The sequence below is a fragment of the Heliangelus exortis genome, chromosome 1 (assembly GCF_036169615.1).
Source record: "Heliangelus exortis chromosome 1, bHelExo1.hap1, whole genome shotgun sequence".
In the NCBI taxonomy this organism is placed as follows: domain Eukaryota; kingdom Metazoa; phylum Chordata; class Aves; order Apodiformes; family Trochilidae; genus Heliangelus; species Heliangelus exortis.
Window position 1 is genome coordinate 27,470,548 of NC_092422.1, and position 14,975 is coordinate 27,485,522.

The 14,975-nt window shown below is 43.4% G+C and overlaps 1 protein-coding gene across 1 annotated transcript in view; it reads left to right on the top strand.

Moving 5' to 3' along the window:
- KPNA3 (karyopherin subunit alpha 3) overlaps nt 1-5,544 on the top strand; it is a 53,056-nt gene extending 47,512 nt beyond the window's left edge. The window contains exons 16-17 of the mRNA XM_071738897.1: nt 119-213; nt 2,803-5,544. Coding sequence (XP_071594998.1) covers nt 119-213; nt 2,803-2,901 — 194 coding nt within the window. The 3' untranslated portion in view covers nt 2,902-5,544. The remainder of the gene's footprint in view (nt 1-118; nt 214-2,802) is intronic.
- Nucleotides 5,545-14,975: the final 9,431 nt, after the last annotated feature.

Genomic DNA, 14,975 nt, shown 5'->3' on the forward strand with positions numbered 1-14,975 from the left:
TGCAAACTGAGTTATACCATTTCTAGTATGTTTCAATAGTAATGTTTCATTATTTTCTTAGTTTAGTTGTTTTCAAAATAGCCAGTAATTCAGTTTAAACTTATTTTCTTTTATCCAGGATTAGAGAAAATTGAAGCCTTGCAGCAACATGAGAATGAAGACATTTATAAACTAGCATTTGAAATCATAGATCAGTATTTCTCTGGTGATGATGTAAGTATGATAAAGTGTATGTGCTGTGCTTCTAGCTTAGTATGTGCATTGACATTGTTCCTCAGTTCCAGTTAGGATGAGCACAGGTCACCTGGGAAGTAAGTTTTCCTCTTCCATTTTCAGGGCAGCTTCCCTTGATTGAAAATCTTTGAAGAGTTTCTCAATAACAGGAATTTTCTTTAGCAACATCAAAATGACTGTTCTGGTTTTGCCCAGTAAAATGATGGATGCTGACCTAATTTTGTCACATGGACATGTAAATTGACATAATTACCTAAATTACCAGTTTAGGTTTAAATTACCAACTTAGGTTGGAATCGAAACAGTTCTCTGACTCTCCATTTTACTTTTTTGGTCATCAGTCTTTGGAGTGGGGTGATGGATCCTTACTTTGGCACAGATTATTGTATTTCATCTGTGTCCAGTTCTGGGCTGTGTCCAGAACTGTGTCCAGTACTGTGTCCAGTTCTGGGCCCCTCAGTTTAGGAAGGATATTGAGGTCCTGGAGCAGGTCCAAAGGAGGGCAACCAGGCTGGTGAAGGGACTCGAGCACAGATCCTATGAGGAGAGGCTGAGGGAGCTGGGGCTGTTCAGCCTGGAGAAGAGGAGGCTCAGAGGAGACCTCATCACTCTCTACAACTCCCTGAAAGGAGGGGGTAGCCAGGTGGGGGTTGGTCTCTTTTCCCAGGCAACTCTCAGCAAATCTCAAGTTGTGCCGGGGGAGGTTTAAGTTGGACATTAGAAAGAATTTCTTTACTGAGAGGGTGATCAGACATTGGAATGGGCTGCCCAGGGAAGTGGTGGATTCTCCATCCCTGGAGATATTTAAAAAGAGACTGGATGTGGCACTCAGTGCCATGGGCTGGGAACTGCAGCGGTAGTGGATCAAGGGTTGGACTTGATGATCTCTGAGGTCCCTTCCAACCCAGCCAATTCTATGATTCTATGTTCTCTATAATTGCTCAGTCTGGATTCTGCATTGAGTGTCATCCAAACCCCAGCATTTTCTGCAAATGATTGTTCTAGACCATCTGATATTTTGTTGCTCCCTGATTAGATATTTTGACTCCTTGTGTTCTAGCTCTTCCTGCCACTGGCTGCTTGTCAGTGCCTCAGAAGCACTTCAAGAAGTAATCTGAAGATGAATAATAATTGCTTTTTTCCAGGCCACTCAGGCTGTCTGCAGTTCTGCAGCCTATCAGAACTATCTCTTCAGTTCCTCTATTAAATTGAACTCACCAGATACCAGCTCTAACCTTAGGGACTTGTTATTTTTCAATTTATGAACCCCTTTTGGGACAGCCATGTTAGTCACCAGAAGTTATGATAGGTGAAAAGTTCCATGTGCTTGTAATGATTCTGTGAGCAGCATCTACTTATCTCCATAAAGCTCTGCAACTTCTGTAGTTACCTTTAGTTAACTGTAGTTGTGGGCAGAAATTGGCCCTTTTGAGGTTAGTGTATTCCCTTTTGTGCATTTACTTTTTACATAAACTAATGCAATTTGATTTATGCCCAATTTGCTGCATTTACCTCCTTTTCTCAGGAGTAAGACTTTCCTTCAGATTATTGTTTTTATTGTTACCATATTTTGTGGAGGTTGTGAAACTCCAAATTGTAGAAATTCCATGATTGGGAGATAGGAATTAAAACACAAAACCACACAAATTTTCAGGTAGTAATTATAATTAGGAAAATAATCCTTCTTGTTTGAGGACTAGTATAGATAAAAGAAAACCAAAAACCCCATCCCAGAAAAAAAAAAATCAAAATTGCCCTAGAGAGATGAGCCCTGTGTTACCTCTGCAGAAGGCAGAACTCATTTATTAACTCAGAAATATTTTGCAAAGCATTCTGAAACCAGAAGAGAGTTTGTAGGGGTGGTGTGCTCAGAGAGCTGGTTCAGCTGCTGATACAGAGGAGGAAGGGTTTGAAGTTGTGTGTACTGAGGCTGCTGACCTTGTTTGCTGTTCACAGAGGCAGCAAATACCTAAATTCTAACAGTTGGGTGAAGCTGATGCCTTTCATTCTATGTCTGTGGAGTAATGATGTACTTTTGGTTTGAAAAAAATATTTTAGGTTGTACTTATGAGACCTATATAAAACTGCTTTGAAATGAGTAGTTCTAAATCTTTTAGATTGTGATAGGAGATACAGAATACACTTCTCAGCTTTTATGAATGTATTTCTACCAGCTGCTGGTAAAAACTATTTTCCTGGTGAAAGAAAATGGGAGAAAGTACAAAACTAATTCTGGAATTCACAACTTGTGATTAGCTGGCTCCAGAAGTACTAAAAAGTGGCGTTGAGAATTAAAGTGAACAGTTAAAGTAGCAATTGCTTTGACCAAGCAAGAAGCTGGTGTCCAACCATTTAATTTTTCTGTTTCCATGATAGTATTGGAACACAGTTTATGTGTTGCTCTTTGTGAACATGTCTGAGGAATTGAACTAGGAAAACCGATTTTTTGGGTTTGTTTGGTTTGTTGTTACAGTATTTAAAAAAAGAAAAAATGAACATTTGTGAATCTCCTCTGTGCAGTGAGTTGTGCAGGGAACTGACCTCTTACAAACTTCTGTTGCTGTACAGATCGATGAAGATCCCAGTCTCATTCCTGAAGCCACTCAAGGAGGTACCTACAACTTTGACCCAACAGCCAACCTTCAAACGAAAGAATTTAATTTTTAAGTTGAAAAAAGTGCAGCTTCTCTGTCCCACGCCAGTATGAAGCACCACCAGATGGCTACCAAGTGAAGAAATCAAAGGCTCCAAGACACACATGCCTCTTCGTTTTGATGCTTCTGAAGCAAGCCATGTATCGGTCACTTCGCAGTTGCCAAACGTCACTCTCACACGGACTGTAAATGCATATGCATGATCTCTCAAAACTGTTTCAGAATTCTTTTTAACAGTCCCAACTACCTTTTTTTGCCTTTTTCCTGGTGCCACACGCTGGCAACCGACCGCAACCTGCAGTTTTGTTAAGAATATTCCATAGTGGTGGCACATTGGCTTTCCACGGAAAAGTAGCTTCTTTGGAAAACGGTGCGCTGTGGATCAAGACACTTTGGTATGATGCCAACATTTTGGAAGACTTTACAGGGGCTCAGTTTGCTCTGAGCCTCCCTCATCGTCCTCCACAGACATATTTTCATATACTTTATGTGGAAGAATAGATTCAAAAATGCAAGCCAAATGAATTTCATTGGTGAAACTGAAATAAAAATAACTTAAAAAACACTTGGCAATTGATTAAACACTTAAGTTTAAAACAAACAAAAACTACTTCAGCTATCAGTAATTGATGTGTGTTCATTAACTGCCTCAGAAACCAGGGTTGGAGAATGAACTATAGATTTGGACTGGTAAAGCTTTTGCCATTATACCTAATTTTTGAGAACAGCGAGCCCTATTTGACCACTCACTTCAGCCTGTGTGTTCCTGCTGTTTTGAAGTAATCAAATGCTGTGCATGGTATTTTACCTGAGCTACAACCTGTTATGGACTTGAACTTCTGTTTAAGCTGAAAGCAAGAGTCCCAGACTGCAGAAAGAAAAAAAATTCTGTCCAAAAATGTATTAGTTTAAAAGAATCTTGCTTTCAACTTTCAGTAGTCAATACATTTTGTTTTAAATTGATAATTGGATATGGTTGATTTATATTGGGTTTAAACTGTGGAGCTTTCATGTTTACTGTAATTTAGTCTTAAACTATTTTTTACTTAGTAACCAGTGCTTATGATGTGGTTGGCAACAAACCAGCAACTACTTAGAAGCGTCACAAAAGCTTCATTCTTGGAGTTATTGGGAGAGTAAGTCGGAAACTGGTCTCAAATTCTATTCACCTGATTGAAAAAAACAAAGAGAGCCAGAAGCTGGCTGAGACGTGAGGCTGGGCGGGAGCTGCCGTTACTCAGCGTCCCCTTGATGTGCAGCGCACATGAAATAACTTTGTGAGGTCTGTCAGGTCACTGCTTTTGGAAAATCCTCTGACCCGGTCATTTTCTAAGGGAGTTCGGGATCGCTGGGGTGAAGATGGATAATTTGGAAATTCTCTTAAGCTGTCACACAAACTGGTTTTGTTGCTGTTGTTTACTGGGTGTAATTTCCCAATGCATTGATGTGAAGGGATAGAAAAATCGAAACTAATTCAGTTCTTGGATGTGGGTTGTATTTACTGTGATGAAGATAAGGACAGATGCCATCAGAGCTTTGTGGATCAGCTGTTTTTCCACTGATGAACAACGCATAGCAGGTGTGCATTCATTAAATATATATCTGCCAAGGTGGAGCCACTTTAAAGAGTGAGTTGTCTTGTATCTCAGCTGGATACAAGCGTATGTTTAAACTGCAAGATTTTTACTTGCTAGATAATCTGTTTTAATATAGTGGTTTGGCCTCTGATTATTTATAGGTTTTATAAATTTTAGAATCAATTTCTCTTTAAGGTGGCTCAGATTTTTCAACTCTTGTGCACATAAAATTGAGTTGAAGTTCATTGTGCCTTTTTTCTTTTCCCAGAAGTTGAGTTGAAGCTTCATATGGTAACTGCATCCTATTCACACACTATAGTCTAAAATCTTGAAACTGTGTGGTGTTCGCTAAAAAAAAAAAAAACTAAACAATAAAACATCAAAGTCAGGTAAGGTCACAAAGTTTTTGTGAAATTAGAGTTCCAGCAGATGTTATTGTGAACAAATATTTCCCCTCTTCTAATTGAATTTCCTCTCCCTGTATGCCATATAGACTGACAGATACCCTGTTCAGCCTGCACTCATTATTGTCCATACAAATTGATATTGAAACAGTTTTCCACTAGGGTGAAGATTTGATCCTTTTCTTGCACTCAATGCATTACATTAAAAGTGAACATGGGAGAACTGGGTAAGGCAGGACAAAGCATTTGCTCAGTTCTTTCTGTTGTGACCTTATCAGCTTTTGATTGGGATTGCACCATTTCATAGTTAATAAAGGAAACAAAATATATTGCTGCACTTTTACGTTTTCAGAACAGTGTTTAAAATTGCATTGTTTTTATTATTTTTTTAAACTATCAGTTAAAATAGACTAAAACGTTCTTTCAAAGAGGCATCTAAATGTGTTCCTAATTTTGTATATGGGCTTAGGTTTTGTAACCAATAAAAAGCTGCTATCAAATACTATAAAAAAAATTCAAGAACTTATTTTGAAGGTTATGAAAATGCTTAGTTTTAATGGATTGACTTAGGGTTTTTTTTGTCTTTTACTAGATATTAGTTAGCAGAACTCCGCATCAAACGTGGAAGTATGTTACAAGAATGAATAAAGTAAACTAATGCAGTCATCTCTGAAACTTTGGATACTGTTCCAGTATGGAGTTTTATACTTTTTAAGGAGCTGTTTCCCAAATGTGTACAGGAGGCTGCGGTAAGTGGGCTGCAGCTCATCCATATAACTGAGAGTCACCTTGGAGAAACCCCCCCTCTCTCCATGGGTGGACTGGTGATGGAGGTGAACTTCCAGTGCTGTATTTACATTTTTGGAAATGCTCTTCCACGGGGGGATATAAGGGATAAAGATCTCAACCCAATCCCCATTTCCAAAAGCAGTTTCATCTCCTTGGTTCCTTCAGCTTTCAGTTGACAAAATTAAACTCTTGAATCGTGGGGTTTTTGCAGCCTATTAATTGTCCAGGAGGTCCTACCTCAATAACATTGCAATATAGAACACGTTATTTTAGGAGGAAGGAATTCTTTGGTGTGAGGGTGATGAGACACTGGCACAGGGAGATTGTGGCTGACCCTTCCCCGGCAGTGTTCAAGGCCAGGCTGGACAGGGCCTTGAGCAACCTGGTCTGGTGGGAGGTGTCCCTGCCCATGGCAGTGGGGTTGGAACTGGATGATTTTTAAGGTCCCTTCCAACCCAAACCATTCTATGATTCTCTGATACAATTTTATGAAGAGACATCTTACTTAGAAATAATAAAACCTAGAGAATATCTTAATATTGTAAAAATATAAACAGTCATTTTGTTTGCCAGATCTGCTGAACAGAGAAATGAGTAAGAAAGTCCACTTAAAGTCAGTTGGGTTTTTTTTTTTTTAATAAAATCTCAGTGGACTGAATGATAGTTCAAGCCCTTCTTGTTATTCTAATCTGATAGACAATGCCCTCTGGATTCTGAGTGTGTTTCAAACCAGCCTTTTCTACCAAAGCAGCCCAGTTATGTTGTGTTCCTTCTGTTTTGTTACATTAAAAAGCACTCCCTTTTGTGGTATAATTACGCTTCTATTCAAACGTATGTAGGACAGAACATTATGCCAAGCCATTTGAAAGCACTTTTCAAGAAGAAATAGAAAAAAAAACCAAAACAGTCAAAACCTGTGGGCTCCAGCAGGCAAAGCCTTGGGGGTTTTTGCCACTGGAGTTTGTTGTTATTGTCAACCTCCTCAGCAGCACGGGCAGGGTGATGTGTTACTTCAGACCACTCAGGAAAATTGCCTGGTGTTGAGGTGCAGAGTTAGGAACTAGAGCAGCTTCACGTTCTGGCTCTGGTTTGTGGGGCATTATCTGGCATTATCCTAGCCCAGGAGTGGCAAAGGGAAGGTCTGAGCCGTGTTGCTGGCTGAGACCCAGAGGTCTCCAGCTGCCTCTGTGGCAGCACAAGCAGCATCCTGTCCCAACAGGATCCTCATAAACTTTTCTGGAGCAGCACACAGGTTCATAAAGGAACCTGGGGGTTGTTTCTTTCCAATCTTAGTTTTCAGAAAGCATCTTGGGGCATGACAGCCTTGTGTGTTACCCCTAAGAATATCCACCCCACGATTTCTTGTGTTTTAAAACGAAGGCTAAAATCTTTGTCTCTGCCGTCACCCATTGGCAGTAAAACCTTGTCCCCATGCAGCCTCGGAGGAAACCATGAAGAGTTTAGATACTCCCCAGGAACCCCTTTCCCTGGACACAGCAAGGGAGCTGCAGGAGGAGGTTAGTTACCCGTTTGCTCACTGTACATCAAGTAGGGCCCAGGGATGCAGGAAGGTGTGGAAGATGGATTAACCATCCTCTTCACTAAATCGGGTGCTGCAGAGGACTGTGGTGGTTGAATCTTCCTGTTGTGCTGAAATGAAGCATAAGGGAGCTTATGTCAGCATCCTAATTATTTGCAAGCTGATCTTTCCCTGATTTTTCTTTGTTCTTTTTTAAACTCTGTATCATTGATCCTAGACACAAATTCTCTACATGATAGAGAAGGGAGAGTGAAATATCTTACTAGTGGCTTTAGTAAATTCAGTTCTAGGTTTGTGCAGAGAGGCTTAGGGGAGCTACACCTCTTTCTCCAGGATTAGGCTCATTGCTGTTCCTTTTTGTTTCATGTAGTTTACAGATCTTTTCCCCTGCATTTCATCCTATATCCTGATGGGCTCCCTGAAATCTAGATACTGCCTGCATTTCATGGATATGGGATATAAGGGATAATGTCCTTCTGTTCTCCTTACCATGTGACCCTATCTAATGGGAGGAATGACTACAGTGAGATCTGGCCCTGGCCCTATGAAAGAGAGTCTTTAATTCTATGGGAATGGTTTGTAGGGGTTGGCTTTTGATCTTTAGAGCACAACAGCGTGTGAGAAATCTCAGGGAGTGAAATGGGTGTAGAGGGAGTCTTGATGGATTCTCACATTTTTAAGTCAGAGACATCCAAACTCATCCAAAAATGAGTAACTTCCTCATAAATGTAGTATTCCAGCTTTTGCATCCATTGTTCCCTGTCATAGAATCATAGAACTGGCTGGGTTGGAAGGACCTCAGAGATCATCAAGTCCAACCCTTGATCCACTACCACTGCAGTTCCCAGCCCATGGCACTGAGTGCCACATCCAGTCTCTTTTTAAATATCTCCAGGGATGGAGAATCCACCACTTCCCGGGGCAGCCCATTCCAATGTCTGATCACCCTCTCAGTAAAGAAATTCTTTCTAATGTCCAACCTAAACCTCCCCTGGCACAACTTGAGACCGTGCCCTCTTGTCTTGCTGGGAGTTGCCTGGGAAAAGAGACCAACCCCCCCCTGACTACCCCCTCCTTTCAGGGAGTTGTAGAGAGTGATGAGGTCTCCCCTGAGCCTCCTCTTCTCCAGGCTGAACAGCCCCAGCTCCCTCAGCCTCTCCTCATAGGATCTGTGCTCGAGTCCCTTCACCAGCCTGGTTGCCCTCCTTTGGACCTGCTCCAGGACCTCGATATCCTTCCTGAACTGAGGGGCCCAGAACTGGACACAGGACTCGAGGTGTGGCCTCACCAGGGCTGAGTACAGGGGCAGAATCCCTTCCCTGGACCTGCTGGCCACGCTGTTCCTGATACAGGCCAGGATGCCATTGGCCTTCTTGGCCACCTGGGCACACTGCTGGCTCATGTTCAGCTTCCTGTCAATCCAGACTCCCATATTTCATGTCTCTGAGCTGTTGCCTTAAGAAAAAATAGAATTTAAAACCCCCACCTTTTTTCTGCATGCTTGGAAGTAGGACCAAAAAAAAAACCAAAACCACACTCATTTGTGAACACTGAGAAAGCAGCTGTGTGTGCAGACACTGCTGGTCCCAGCAATAACACTTAATAACACTGGCTCCCAGCTCTGTACTCTCAGGGTTTCAGGGCTCTGTGCTGAAAGGTTTAACCTGTTGCTGAGAGAGGGGCACAGTCCTAGGGGAACATTTAGCAAGGTGGTGTCTTGGTTCCTTTTCTTTGCTCCTGCAGCTGGAGCATGTTCCTGCTCTCCCTGATATGAAACCTCTGGAGTTTGAACCCCACCTGATGGTCAGCAGCGTGGAGCCCCATGTCTGTGCTGAGCTGTGCACTGCTATCCATGTCCAGGGGGGTGGTTTTGGGGAGCTCAAGCAGAGGTCTGGCCTTGAAATAGGAAAAGCTGATGGAAAAGGAAGAAATCCTTGCTTGTAGTGCTCACAGTGTTCTTGGAATTTGGTATTTTAGTCGGCATCTGACCTCTTGGAAGCTTCTAGTTTTATTGACCTAAGAAGTTGCATATTAGTCTATATTTTAAAGAAGAAAGATTTGGTCCTGAAAGGTGGGAGAGAAAACATGAAAATATGAATCCTACAGGCTTAGAAACAGAAGGTTAATAAATGTCATCATTCTTCTTGGTGTAACCTGGGGATTGCTTCTCATGCTTCCAGCTGCAGGAATACTGCTACAAGTATTCCTTGAGCCCAAGAGTCAGTTGCTCTTATCCCAATCCCAATCTCCTGCTTTAAGAGAGACACTGGAAGCATTAAAGTGTTAACACTTAGGACTTGGAGGCTCTTTGCTTCTCCTTTTCCTCTTAATCAAAGTAACTGGTTGACAAACTGCATCAGTGTTTCTTCCAAGTTAAATTGGGGAGAAAGCTGAAAGTGGTGGCAGAGAGGAAAAAACCCTCTGTGGGCAGATTTCACTGCCAGCTGTGGGCTCTGTGTCTGGGAGCTGACCTGGGTCAGGCTGTTCGCCTCTGTTACACCTGAGAAACTCAGTGTGTGTGTAACTTGCTCCTGGTTTACTCGGTGTAGTTGCTCAGTGTTGCAAAGCAGATGGCTGCATGGAGGCTCACTGGCTTGAGACAATTTGCTGCTTATGTTGAGGCTTTTGGTAGTGGTTTACTCTGTGGAGAAGGTGACCACTAGCTTATAGCTTAGAAGCCATCCCTTTGCAACATCTCACATGGACCTGTGGCTGTGTCAGGAGCTCAGGTTACTGTCACCAGATTTAGTCTGGTGCAAAAGCCAAGTCAGGAGTTGTCTGGTCTCAGCTCAGGCAGGACTGCTACAATCAGAGCTCCTGTGTGTACTTTGGTTTCTTTTCACAGATGAAGAACTGCCCAGGAGCAGTAGCTCCATGACCAGCTGTGTGCTATTGGGATGGGAGCTCTGGCTGGTAGCCCCTCTTGCAGGTGTCTGCTAAAAAACAAGAAATAAATGATTTCACCTTTGCCAGGGGTAAGTGTGACCACTTGGCAGCAATGGACAGGAAATTAAACTGTAGATTCCCTTTTTGTAACCTGCTGCCTGCTCACTGGCAGGTGTTGGAGTAGGGCACCCTTCCCCAAGGGTGTCTTGGAAATCACAGACTCTGTGAGGCAGCCTGAGCAGAGTGGGGAAACCCTGCTCCTTAATGGACTTTATTTGAGTACATTTGGGTTTGCTTCTCATGCTCTCAGTAGAAGGAAGGCAAAGGAAGCATTGTGGGAAGATTCATACAGTTGGGGTTTGGGCTTAAAGGTTACAGGTGGGTTTTGGAGCTTTCCCAGGGACACCTCAACAGGGGAAGTCTCCTGGTGGCATCTCCCTACTGAAACGTGTGTTTGAGAGACTGCCTGTCCCAGGAGCTTGCAGCTTCATGACTTGTGGTCCCCCCTGGGCAACAGCAGGTTGGGACATTTGCTAATGAAGTCCTGGGTCTCAAACACTCCATGGGGAAGCACATTGGGTCTGCCACCTTCTAAAAAGTCTGGACATCTCTCTTGTGGTGAAACAGCAGGGATCATTGTAGTTATCAACACAGCTTCTGGAGGAACTTCCAGCTTCTCAGCATCACCAGCTCTGCTGGAAATCATCTTTCCCATCAGCTGGGTGAAGAAGCTGGAGCAAAAGCTCACAGGAGATGTGTCTGAGAGTTCATGTTCTGCCTAATGCAGAGTTTAAAGGCTCCTTGAGTATAATGTTGGAAGAATATGCTGAGGTGAAGAAAAAGGAAGGTGAGGACATTCAGAGAGAGGGTGTTTGCCTTCCCAAGTGACCATTACATGTGGCAGGGCCTGGCTTTCCTGGGAATGGCTGGGCACCTGCCTGCTGATGGGAAGCAGGGAATGAATTCCTTGGTTTGCTTTGCTTGTGCCTGGCTTTTGCTTTACCTATTAAAGTGTCTTTACCTCAATTCATGAGTTTTCTCACTTTTACTCTTCTGATTCTCTTCCCCATCCCACGAAGGGAAAGTGAACAGGCAGCTGCGTGGTGCTGGCTGAGGTTGTAGATTGCAGATTTTATTACAACCTGAGCAGCAACAGTTGTTGGGTGTGGTATTTCAGCTACAGCTGCAGATCAACCAGTGCACACTTCTGCAGCAATTCCTGCAGTGTGGAAATTTCAGTGTTTTCAAGGTTTTCTGGAAATTTGCCTCCCAGACAGGTCCTCCTGCTTGGGAGCAGCTTTTCCCTCATCCCTTCTGCTTGCCAAGGATGTTTGCTCAGGTGTGAGCAGGCTTTAGGAGTGCTGCTGCTGCTGCTGCTGGAGGAGGAGGAGCTTGGGCAGGACAGCAGAGGAAAACCCTGTTCTTTTGTTTCCAGCTCATTTGGGAAAAAAAGGTGTTCTCCTCACACAAAGTTTGCCACAGCTGTGATCCTCCCAAGTACAGCAAGATTCCCTCTGATCATTCCTGCAGCTGACTCAGGCAGAAACATCACCCATGCATCACCAAAGCAGGAATGACAAAGCCTCCTAGGAAAATTACTGTAACATTCAAAAAAAAGTATTTTTATTTCACTGCTTCTTAATCTTTACAAATGGAAATTAAACTTTTAGGGAGCAATGATAATTTCTGTTTCTAGGAAGATCTTTGTTCTGAAGCTCTAGTGTGGAGCATATGCTGCAGATTATTCCCTTGGGCAATGTCCTGGGCTCAGTCACTGCATGCTGGTCAGTCGGAGATGCTGGGAATGCACAGTGCTGTGGCTCAAACCAAAACCCAGGGAGGACATGAGAAAACCAGTCATGAATTCTGTGTTTTCTTGAGAGATGACTTTAATGAGGCAGCCTGTTTGGGTGTACCTTTTGTTTTGCAGCATTTTCCTGCATTGTCTCTGATATTCAGGGTTTGAGGGGGTTGACTTTTTTCTAACAGATGTATTATTCATATTGCTGCTTTATATTTTTTCCTTTTTAAGAGGCTGGCATGGCTTTTAATGCAGTACTTGTATTAGCATCATGACTATAACATGCAGTCTCAAAATCCACAGCAAATACATTCTCAAAAGTCCTTTCCTTGTGCCTATTTTCTTTCCTGTGGCACATCATGTTCAAGAAAATAGCAAGAAGCTCCAGTAAGTTCAAGCATCAAAATGGGACAGAAGTAATTTCATTAGGATTCATCTCTCACAAGGAAGACAACAAGACCATGAAATGCTCCCCTGTGGCTGGAGAGTTTGTGACCAGGAACTGGGTGTTTGGGGGACCACATCTCAGCAGGCTTCTGGCTGCTGGGGACAAGATCAAAGTGACAGACAAAAGCAGGGCCAGCTGAGGCCAGCCTCCCCTAAGCCACTCTGCAGCATTTTTGGCTTCTCCCTCTGGCCAAGGCCTTGACCTTTCCCAAAGAGTTAAGGTGCTGAGGATCTGTTTCTTTGGGACACAGCAGACGTTGTCTCCATCCCTCCTGGGTCAGTTCTGGAGGCTCAGAACCACCTCCCTGTGGTTGCAGCCCCAAACTTCCTCTTCCTTGCTGAGCTTCCCTTTCTTTGTTAGTGACAGGTCCATCCCATCTTGCAGGAATGGGACATCCTCACATATATGGGGCTTTGTCATATTTTGCCTCCATATTGACATTCCCCCAGGAGCAGGGGGAAGCTGCTTCTCCATCCTGTGAAAGCTGAAGCCTGAGGCACGTTCTGCAGATATTTCACAATTAGTTTGATGCTGGACTCCTGCTCTAGCCCTGCCATCCCACCAAAACCTCTTCCTTCTGTACATACTGCCTGTGTTGGGGGATGGACTTCGAGCACTGGTCTTCATTTACACTGTTACCAAAGACAAGGGCTATTGTTAAGTGCTGTCAAAAGCCAGAAAATAATGAGGAGTAAAGCGTGTGTCTTTATGAGGACAGAGCCCTGACTGATCATACACCCCAGGAAGTGAAGGCCTCAGCCCTGCTCTCTGTGGTATTTTTCTTTCTGAGGAAACCTCTAGTTTGGTCTTTCCAAAGTCCTTTCCCTTCATAATCAATCCTCATTAAATCATTGAGTATTTTCAGCTGGAAACAACTTCCAAGATCATCAAGTCCAACTCTTAACCCCATGCTGCCATGTCCATCACTAGGCCATGTCCTTAAGCACCACCTCTACATGACCTTTAAATACCTCCAGGTGTGGTGGCTCAGTGTGGGCCTATGTGAGTTTTGTCTTCACACTGCAGAAACTTGTGGGTTGGTAACCACTCCACAGTTTGGTTAAAAAGCAAATATTGTTCCCACATCCAAGGCACAGTGGAGCCTTACCAGAGAGCTGCTGATTGCAAAGTAGGTTTCATTTGTGTGGCTGGTTGGGGCCTGTTGAACAAACCCTGGTTACCACATCCAAATGTGGTGAGACGCAGGGGAAAAAAAACCCAAAAAAGTCTGAGGCCTAAAGGAGAATCTAAGAACAGTTCATCAGCTCCGAGAGCTCCAGGGAGATGGTTTTTCACAGCAGTTGGCTGACAAGACACTGATGGTGCCAGACTGATTTAAAGCATTTGATGTTTGGGGGTGACAGATGTCACACTGGGTTGGAGGAGAGGTTTACACTTCTGGTACAACCACAGAGGGGCAGGCAGAGGGGGGACACACTTGCCAGGTCCAGGTGGGCATCACCTTTACAGCCATGGGGTGGGTAATTTATCTTCCTGCAGGAATTTTATACATCACATTGTGTGGGGTAAGAAATGGGGGGGATGATTTGGTCCCAGCTGCAGATGCATCCCTGAGGTCCTAACCCAAACGCCTGCCTTCACCAGGTGTTTTTAACAATATCTGGATAGCAAGCTCAGGCCTGTGACTCAAGCAAATGCATCATGAAAAAAATCAAGTGTTAGAAAGTTTAGGTGAAGGCCAGTTAATTAACTCTTTGAAGTCTGTAATGCCTTCAACTTTTTGTCATTTTTGTCATAATAGCATGACTGCTTTTTAATACTGTTTGGCTACAGTATTAATTTTTTTAAGAGGTGGTACCAGATGTAGTTTTGCTCTTTGTTCTTTTCTTGTTGACTTACATGTGGTGAATCTTTATTTGAGAGCTTCTTTAAGGGAAGGAAATTAATATACAGCCGTTAGCTGTGTTAAAGTGATCATTAAGACATTCCACTGCATTATACAGCCTGTCTCCTAGCAAAAGGAGGTTTCACAATCTTCTTGTTCACGTTGTATTTGAAAAGAAAACTCTTAGCTTTTTAAAAAATTCTAACTGACCTTTCCTCCCCCAGGCATTTCCCAAGTCTCTGGCTGCTGCCCTAACGCTCTGCTCCCGGTGTTACAGCCGGTCACAGCTCACTCACAGACACCCCGTGGCTGCCTGTTCCCTGATGGAACAGTTCACTGGCAACCAACCCTTCATGCCCTCACCCTGCAGCACTGGGGTCTCCTGGTTGCCCTCTGATCTCAGGCCCTTCAGCAAGACTGGCCCCAGTAGTAATTGCAAGGGCAAATGGCACGTAGGTCCCCCAAAAATCAAAAAGATATTTAAAAAGAGACTGGATGTGGCACTCAGTGCCATGGGCTGGGAACTGCAACGGTAGTGGATCAAGGGTTGGACTTGATGATCTCTGAGGTCCCTTCCAACCCAGCCAATTCTATGATTCTATGATTCTATGATTCTACGATTCTATGATTCTATGATTCTATGATTCTATGATTCTATGATTCTATGATAAGAGCAAAAATCAGCTAATGCACAAGTAGAAACCATTTTATCTCACTGACTGGCTGTAAGTGTGGAAGTTCTGAAGAGACTGGGGAAAAGGTGAGTTGTCCTTCCTGTACTGCTGAAGAGAAGGGG